At 46.5% G+C, this 9,244-nt stretch overlaps 1 protein-coding gene across 1 annotated transcript; it reads right to left on the bottom strand.

The window, feature by feature from the left end:
• Nucleotides 1-4,407: 4,407 nt before the first annotated feature.
• Nucleotides 4,408-8,611, bottom strand: clcf1 (cardiotrophin-like cytokine factor 1). Its single transcript, XM_073031634.1, has 3 exons — nt 8,447-8,611; nt 6,532-6,647; nt 4,408-5,547 (listed from the first exon to the last, which is right to left on the bottom strand). The coding sequence occupies exons 1-3, from the start codon at nt 8,472-8,474 to the stop codon at nt 5,071-5,073; spliced, it is 621 nt and encodes a 206-aa protein (XP_072887735.1). The 5' UTR covers nt 8,475-8,611; the 3' UTR covers nt 4,408-5,070.
• Nucleotides 8,612-9,244: the final 633 nt, after the last annotated feature.

Below are 9,244 nucleotides of genomic sequence, written 5' to 3'. Positions count from 1 at the left end.
CATCGGTCCAGAAGTCCCTACAAAGGACTATGAGAGCGGCCAAGAGGATGATAGGTGTCGTCCTACCATCCATCAGGGACATTTGTCAGGGTCTGCATACTTAGTATTATTAAGGATCACACCAATCCATCCAGCATCCTCTTTGACTTTCTACCATCAGGCAGGAGACTTCAATGCATAAAAACAAGAATGGTCTCGATGGGAAACAGCTTCTTCCCTCAGGCCATTAGGCTTCTGAACTCCCTGCCACATTGCATTTGAAGTATCATCGGATAATTTGTACTGTACGCTAAAATATTTAATTTATAAACTTTACTTTCTTTATCTACGTGTAATTCATTTTTAGATTTAGTTCTTACTTTCCTGACTGTTACATGCGTGTTATGTGTTATGTGTTATGTGTACTACTGTGCTTTACACCCTGGTCCGGAGAAATGTTGCAAACACGAGAGAATCTGCAAATGTTGCAAATACACATAAAATTCTGGAAGAACTTGGCAGGTCAGGCAAGATGCTGCCTAGCCTGCTGAGTTCCTCCAGCAGGCTGTGTGTGTTGCTCTGGAAAAATGTTGTCTCATATGGTGGTATACATGTATATAGTTAAATGGCAATGACAATAAACGTGACCTTGGTTGACAGACAAAGGTGAATGAGAGACCAGTACCCACCCTCTCACACCCCCAAGACAGGTGCACCAGATCCCAGACTAAAGCAAACATGAGGAAATTTGCAGATGCTGGAAATTCAAGCAACACACACAAAATGCTGGTGGAACGCAAGGCCAGGCAGCATCTACAGGGAGAAGTACTGTCGACTTTTCGGGCCAAGACCCAAGGCCTGGCCTGCAGCGTTCCACCAGCATTTTGTGTGTGTTGCCCAGACTAAAGTATTTGTTCCAAATAGATTGTCCTGGAACCATGTGGGACTGGTCAGTGTTGATCTGGACCTGCATGGAATCCAGACAATTGGCCATTTCCGGGCAAAGATCTTGTCCTCAACTCTGCAGAACCATTTTTCCCTTCTTGGGCAACAGGACTCATCCTATACCAGAGGCCAAACTTCCCCCAAGACCTTGGTGTAGTTGACTCTCAGGAGGCACTGAGGAGTTCAACAGCAAGCCCATCAGATCCAGACCTGTCTCTCCCTAGGTGGTTAAGGATACTAGTCTGTTTCTCTAATGATAGGGCAGAATCCAGCCACTCGATATCCTTGGGGCTGACCTCAGTATGGTCCTCCCACAAAATTCTGTGAGCATCCACTCTGGACGGATCTGGTGAGGAACGCTTGAAGACTTCCCACTAGATCCACAATAGATGAGTTGTTTATGGATTCCTTGCCACTTTTCTGGAGAGTAGAAGGGAAAGTGCAGTGCAAATACTGCAACATCACATCAACACCTCAACACCTGTCAATCTACAAGCCTCTGAGCGCTTCCTTCTTCTCCCAATATCTCTGCTTTTCTTAAGCTGCTTGATTACAGATTCCTGCTCCTTGGACAGGCAACCAGTGGAACACACCATTAATTAATCCTCCAAAGCAGAAAAGGGAGAGAGTAGGAGCTTTCCTCAGATTATCAGGAATGTCTGAATACTTAGTGCCAGCCCTCTGCCTTCACAACACGGCTTCCTCTAGGCCACATAAAGGTCCAAGGAGTCACTGAAAGCTCTTCACCCAGTCATCCTGGGAGAAGAAATCCAGGTAGGAGGGAGTTTATCATTGTTAAAGATGGAATCAATTCACAGCTTCCATTATAGTTTAGTAACCATCCTTGGCAATCTGCCATTCACTGTCGCTCCACAGCACTCAAAAACATAGTTCCAAATCTTGTATATCAGAATTCTTTCAAGAAGAAAATCACTGCAGTCCACTGCCAGAGAGGAAGTTCACATTTGCCCCATCATTTCAGCATTCCTTTCAGCTGTTCTTTTAGATTTTTGCTCCTGTAAACATCCAGCTCAACAGGAGAGTTGACAATTGGAGTGTGTGAAGGGACCTTCACTCTGCGTCTGAATCCATCAGTGTGGCAAAAGAGAAGGAGGGAAGGAGAGAAAAAGGGAGAGATTAAGGAGCAAAGGTCGAGAGTGAGAGAGAAAGGGAGAGAGTACAGAGAGAGTGGACAGAGGAGATTGAGAAGAGAGAGGGGAGAGAAAAGGAAGGAGAGAGCACACATATGCAGATGACCTGTCTCTCCCACGCAGACACTCTCTCTCTCATACACGCACATGTATGGATGTGCATCACTCTCACTCACCACTCATTCACATGTGCACTCATGCTCAGTCGGAAAGTTATACTCACACTCTCATCACACACACACATAAACACCCACATACAGTGCTAATAAAAAGTACCCCCAGAAATGCTCATGCTTTATTTTTTTACAACATTGAATCCGAGGATTTAATTTGGCTCTTTTTGACACTGATCAACAGAAAAAAACTCTCCGCGTCAAGGTGAAAACAAATCTCTACAAAGTGATCTAAATTAATGACAAATATAAAACACAAAATAATTAATTGCATAAGTATTCACCCTCTTTAATATGACACACCAAATCATCACTGGAGCAGCCGATCGGTTTTGGAAGTCACATATTAAATGCAGATCACCTGTGTGCAGTCAAGGTGTTTCAATTGACTGTGTCTGGAAGGTCCAACTGCTGGTGAGTCACTATCTGGCAAAAACTACACCACAAAGACAAAAGAATACTCCAAGTAACTCCACAAAAGTTTATTGAAAAGCACAAGACAGGAGATGGATACAGGAACTTTTTCAAGTAATTGGATATCCCTTAGAGTACAGTTAAGTCAATCATCAAGAAATAGAAAGAATATGGCACCACTGTACATCTGCCTAGAGCAGGCTGTCCTCAAAAAATTAGTGACCGTGCAAAAAGGGGGACTAGTGAGGGAGGCCACCAAGAGACCTATGACAATTCTGGAGGAATTAAAAGCTTCAGTGGCTGAGATGGGAGAGACTGTACATACAACAACTGTATAAGACCTTAGTCAGCTATATAAGAACTTAGTTAGACCCCACTTGGAGTATTGTGTTCAGTTCTAGTAACCTCATTTACAGGAAGGATGTAGATACTACAGAGAGAGTGCATAGGAGATTTACAAGGATGTTGCCTGGATTGAACGGTGTGCCATATGAGAATAGGTTGAGTGAACTTTGCCTTTTCTCCTTGGAGCGACGGAGGATAAGAGGTGACCTGATAGAGGTGTATAAGATAATGAGAGGCATTGATCGTGTGCATGGCCAGAGGCTTTTTCCCAGGCTGAAATGGCTAACATGAGGGGACATAGTTTTAAGGTGCTTGGAAGTAGGTAGAAGGGGGATGTCAGAGGTAAGTTTCTCACAGAGAGTGGTGGGTGCATGGAATGCACTGCCAGCGGTGGTGGTAGAGTCAGATACAGTAGGGTCTTTTAAGAGACTCTTAGATAGGTACACGGAGCTTAAAAAATAGAGGGCTATGTGGTTGGGAAATTCTAGGTAGTTTAGATCTGGAGTAGGTTACATGACTGACACAACATTGTGGGCCAAAGGGCCTGTAATGTGCTGTAGATTTCTATGTTTTAACAATTGTTGCCCTGGTGCTTCAGCAGTCGCAACTTTATGGGCAAAGAGAAAGACACTGTGGAAAACAATTCATATGAGTTCTAGGCTAGAGTTTGCCAGAAGGCATGTGGGAGACTCTGAAGTCAACTCGAAGTTCCATGGTTTGACAAAACCTAAACTGAGCTTTTTGGCTATCAGACTAAACATTATTTTTGGTGTAAGCCAAACACATCACATCATCAAAAACACACTATCCCTACCATGAAGCAAGGTGGTGGCTACACTGTGCTCTGGGGATGGTTCACTGCAGCAGGCCCTGGGAGGCTTATGAAGGAGAAGGTAAAATAATACAGTAAAATACAGGGAAATCCTGGAGGAAAACCTGACGCAGTCTGCAAGAGAACTGCAACTTGGGAGAAGATTTGTTTTACAGCAAGACAATAATCCCAACCATAAAGCCAAAGCTACATAGAAATGCTTAAAAACAACAAAGTTAATGTCCTAGAGTGGCCAAGTCAGAGTTCACTCCTCAATCTGATTGAGAATTTGTGGCTGGACTTGAAAAGGGCTGTTTACTCACGATCCCCATGAAATCTTGCAGGGTCTGAGTAGTTGTGTAAAGAAGAAAGGGGAAAAATTGTGTGTCCAGATGTACAAAGCTGAAAGAGACCTGTCCACACAGGCTGTAATTGCTCCCAAATGTGTATCTACTAAATACTGACTCAAAGAGGGTGAAAACTAATGCAATCAATTATTTTGTGTTTTATATTTGTATATTAGATCACTTTGTAGAGATCTGCTTTCACTCCAACACAAAAGAGTTTTTTTCCTGATGATCAGTGTCAAAGAAAGCAAATTAAATCCACTATGGTTCAATGTTGTAAAACAATAAAATATGAATATGAAAACTTCCAAGGAGGCTCTATACATTCTCTCATACAAAAATACAGTTTCAGCCTTAGGCCAACACAATCACCGTCTCTCTCACACATACACACACCCTGTATCAAACTCACACTCTCTCTCTCTCTCTCTCTCTCGCACATGCACACGAAACAGAAATCTCTACATCCACCAACTGCTTTTATGAACCTAACCTTCACCATGAGCCCCAGACCTGACTGAGAGACTGTCTGGGACACTGGCTGTTCTCGATGCAGGATATCAAGCTCCCCAGAACCCCACCTAAGCCTTCCTTCCCTCTCAGTGAGTGGGAATCAGGCAATGGACTCCCAGCAGTTGGTGGGACCAGGTAGGGTCAGTCAAAGCGATATGGTGAGCACTGAAGGAGACACAGGGCGTGGAGAGGAGAGCAGGAGACAGTCAGGAAGGGAGAGGAAGGAGGATAGTAGGGAGAGAGACTATTGGAAAGGGAGGAAGCAGAGAGGCAGTAAGAAAGGAGGGAGATGTCAGAAGGAGGGAGAGAAACACAGGAGGGGAAGGAAGGAATGGGACAGTGAGGAGAGAGGGAGTATTGCCGGAAGGAATGCTGTTCCTAGAAATGTCCCCTCAGAGAAGGAGGGTGGAGGCACGGAAGCCCCCCTCAGACACCTGCAGCCAGAAGGCACAGCGGAGGCACACCAGCAACCCCTGCATCTTCATCTTGAAGACATTTGCTCCCTCGGTGCCTCTCTCAGGAAGCCCAGGAGCCAGGCACTCCATCTCTTCCGGCGGCGGGGTTGGGGGAATGGGGTAGGCCACAGTCTTCACTCCCAGGGTACCCAGCAACCCCTCCAAAGTTGCGACCAGTCCACAGAGGCCAGTCCAGTAATAAGCCAGCAAGTCTAGGAGCTTGACTTGCGAGGGCCGAAGGCGCCGCTGGTCATCAAGCAGGCGTCCCAGGAGACAGGAGAGCAGGGTGAATGCCCAGAGGCGTTGGGAGAGCCAGTCTGCCCCTCGCTGGGTGGAAGGAGGCTCTGGGAGACCCAAGGGAATGTCTGGGGGCATGAAGTCTGGGTGATTTAGTGGTGGGCCCAGCTGCTGCCTCTGGAGCAGAAGGAGGAGAGGGGATGGAGAAGGAGAGGTGAGGGGGGAGGTGGGATGATGGGGCGTAGAGAGAGAGAGGGAGGAGAGAGACAAGGGTGAGGATTTGGTCACATCTTGGGAGCCCAAACACCCACCCTCATTTACACCTCTCCATGTCTACATCCTCTCCCTCCCTCTGTCTCCATGACACAGTTCCTCCTATACAGCCCTTCCCACCTCTGTGACAGCTTCCAACCCCTATATATTTCCTTATCTGTTTGATGCCCTTCCTCCTGTTCATGCCTCCCTGACTCTGTAACCCCTTCTTTCCCATAAACCTCTCATTGTGACCCCGTACAGCCCTCATCTCTCCCCTACATCCCCTGTATCTGTGACATCCTCACTTCCTTGAATACTCCCTTCCCTCTCATTAAACACTCCCTTGTCCCCACTCCATCCCCTATGCACCTCTCCCTGCCATACACCTCCCCACATCTCTATAACCTCATCCCTCCCTTGCGCACCTCCTCATGACCATGACCCCTCTGCCACAAAACACTTCTTCATCTCTGTGAGGCCCTATTTCTCCTACTCCCTTCCTCATTTCTATAAACCCCTCCCACCCCTGCACCCCTCCCTGTTTCTGCGACCTCTCCCCACCTACATTCACTGTCTTTATGCCCCCCTTCACTGCACCCTTCATGTTTCTCTGATCCCCTCCATAGCCTGCACCCCTTCAGTCTTTGACCTCTTCCTTCTTCTGTGCCCTCCCCACCTCACTCTCTGTGACTGCCTCCTTCCATTGCACCTCTTCCCATCTCTCTAATCCCCTCCATCCCATGCACCCCTTCCCATTTGATCCCTCCTTATTCTGTGGCCCACTCCCCTACATCCTTCCCCATTTCTGTGACCCCATCATCCCCTATGCACCTCCTCAACTCTGCCACTCCTCCCTTCCGTACATTTCCTCCCCCGTCTCAGTAACCACAACATTCCAGCACTCACATAGAGGTCCAGCAGTTGGTCAGATTGGGCACTGAGTTCAGCCACCACATTCTCCAGCTGGGTGACCAGTTGAGAAATTCTCCTGGCATGAGATCGTGTCCGGATACTGGGATACACTGCAGAAAAAAGGAGGATTCGTGAGGGAGGGAAAGAGACAAAGGCATGGTTCTGGAGATGGGAAGAGAGGAGGGAAGGAGAGGGGGATGGATGGATGGAGGAAGAGGAATGGGTGGAGGGAGAGAGAGAATGAGGGATAATGGATTAGTAAGTATGCAGATGATACTAAGATAGGTGGCATTGTGGATAATGAAGTAGGTTTTCAAAGCTTGCAGAGAGATTTAGGCCAGTTAGAAGAGTGGGCTGAAAGATGGCAGATGGAGTTTAAAGCTGATAAGTGTGAGGTGCTACATTTTGGTAGGACTAATCCAAATAGGACATACATGGTAAATGGTGGGGCATTGAAGAATGCAGTAGAACAGAGTGATCTCAGAATAATGGTGCATAGTTCCCTGAAGGTGGAATCTCATGTGGATAGGGTAGTGAAGAAAGCTTTTGGTATGTTGGCCTTTATAAATCAGAGCATTGAGTATAGGAGTTGGGATATAATGTTAAAATGTTAAAAGTTACAGAAAAATGTTGAACAAGTTAGGTCTTCATTCTTTGGAGCGTAGAAGGTTGAGGGGGGACTTGATAGAGGTATTTAAAATTATGAGGGGGTTAGATAGAGATGACGTGGATAGGCTTTTTCCATTGAGAGTAGGGGAGATTAAAACAGGAGGACATGAGTTGAGAGTTAGGGGGCAAAAGTTTAAGGGTAACATGAGGGGGAATTTCTTTACTCAGAGAGTGGTAGCTGTGTGGAATGTGCTTCCAGTAGAAGTGGTAGAGGCAGGTTCAGTATTGTCATTTAAAGTAAAATTGGATAGGTATATGGATAGGAAAGGAATGGAGGGTTATGGGCTGAGTGCAGGTCGGTGGGACTAGATAAGAGTAAGCGCTCGGCAGGGACTAGAAGGGCCGAGATGGCCTGTTTCCATGCTGTAATTGTTATATGGTTATATGAGCGAGTCAGTGAATTACGGTAAGAGAAGTAGGGAGAGATGGAAGGAGAGAAGGAGAGAGAGTGAGAGGTGATAAGGTGAGAACTAGAGGGACAGAGGAGAAGTAAGAAGGAAAGAGAGAGAGGCAGAGGAAAGAAGAGAGAGAGGCAGGGGGAAGGCAGGGGACAGAGAGGGGTGGAGAGATTGTGTGGCAGTGGGAATGTAGGTTGTATGGAGAGAAGGGTAAGGGTACAGGGAGAGAATGATGGAGGGAGGAGGGAGAGCGCAATTTAAATGGAGAGTTTGTGTGGAGAGAGGGAGAGAGAGAGAAATAGAGAGAGCATGAAATTCATTCCAGGTGATCTGTTATTCTATACACAAACCCTGTGAACCCTTGAATAAAATCCCACCCTGTAACTCCCTCCCAGGGATATGTTATTCTATGCATAAACTCCCAGACCCTTAGATTAGATTCCAACGGGTAACTCACTCCTGGAGATCTGTTACACAATACATATAACTGCTGAACACCAGGACTAAATACAAAACTAGCTCACACGCAAGTATGTAAATTGATACATAAAGATTAGGTTACAAAGATTAGTAAAGAGACAGGGAGGGAGGGGGTTATAGAGATGGAGAGGCACATAAGGGAGTGAGGGGTTCCAGAGACTGTCGAAGAAAAAGGAGTCACAGAGACATTGAAAAGGGTGTAGGGAGAGGAGGGTGTTCCAGAGACATGGAAAAGACAGGGAAAGAAAGAGGCTACAAAGATGGGGGACATATTGTGGAGCAAGAGGTTTTGCAGAGAAATGGAAGGCTGTTGGGGAAAGGAGGATTAAGACACAGGGAAGGTGGGATGGGGGGGTACTCACGGGATCTTCCTCTGCTGTTCTCTTCCATGTCCCCAGCCTTGCTGCCTTCTCCTCCTCAGCCCATTTGCTGGGTTCTTTCTCCACGCCTCTGCTTCATCTGCATGACTGAATCACCTCCTTGAATACCTGCTTGTGCGGAACCTCTCTCACTTCCTCTCTCTCTCTCTCTTCCTTTACCTCCCTTCCTCCCTCTGCTCCTCCTCTTCACACCAGCTCTTGCACAGCTCCCTGTTTGCCCCTCAAGATCTTAGGACAACTCCTCCCCCGCTCACCAAATTCCCTACGCCCATCGACTCATCCTTCAGGAATGACTAACCTGTACTGGCAGTTGTCCAACATCTGTTAACCCTTGCAGTGCTGTCCTGCTGGGATTTACCACTTCCCTCTTTGTAAACCCCAAATCCTCCCCGGAGATTACAGTGGCACCTTTTATCCCCTTCCCCCATCCTAGATTTTCCAGTGTTCACAGAGAAAAAAACTAGTAACGGGTTACTCCCGTCAACTGTAATGGAGTACAGTTACAAAAACCTGTTTTTGAAACTATAACAGAATGCAGAATAAAATGTTACAATTACAGAGAAACTGCAATGCAAAGGCCACAACGTGTAGATCGTGTCATGAGGTCATGAGTCCACCTTATTGTAATAGGTGACTATTCAATAGTCTTATAACAGCGGGGTAGAAGCTGTCCTTCAGCCTGTTGGTACGTGTTTTAAGGCTTTTGTATCTTTTGCCCAATGAGATGGGGAACAAGAGGGAATGTCTGGTGTGGGTGGGATCTTTGATTACGTTGGCTGC

This window comes from Hemitrygon akajei, chromosome 29 (genome assembly GCF_048418815.1).
Source record: "Hemitrygon akajei chromosome 29, sHemAka1.3, whole genome shotgun sequence".
Classification (NCBI taxonomy): domain Eukaryota; kingdom Metazoa; phylum Chordata; class Chondrichthyes; order Myliobatiformes; family Dasyatidae; genus Hemitrygon; species Hemitrygon akajei.
This window is presented reverse-complemented; position numbering and strand designations above follow the sequence as displayed.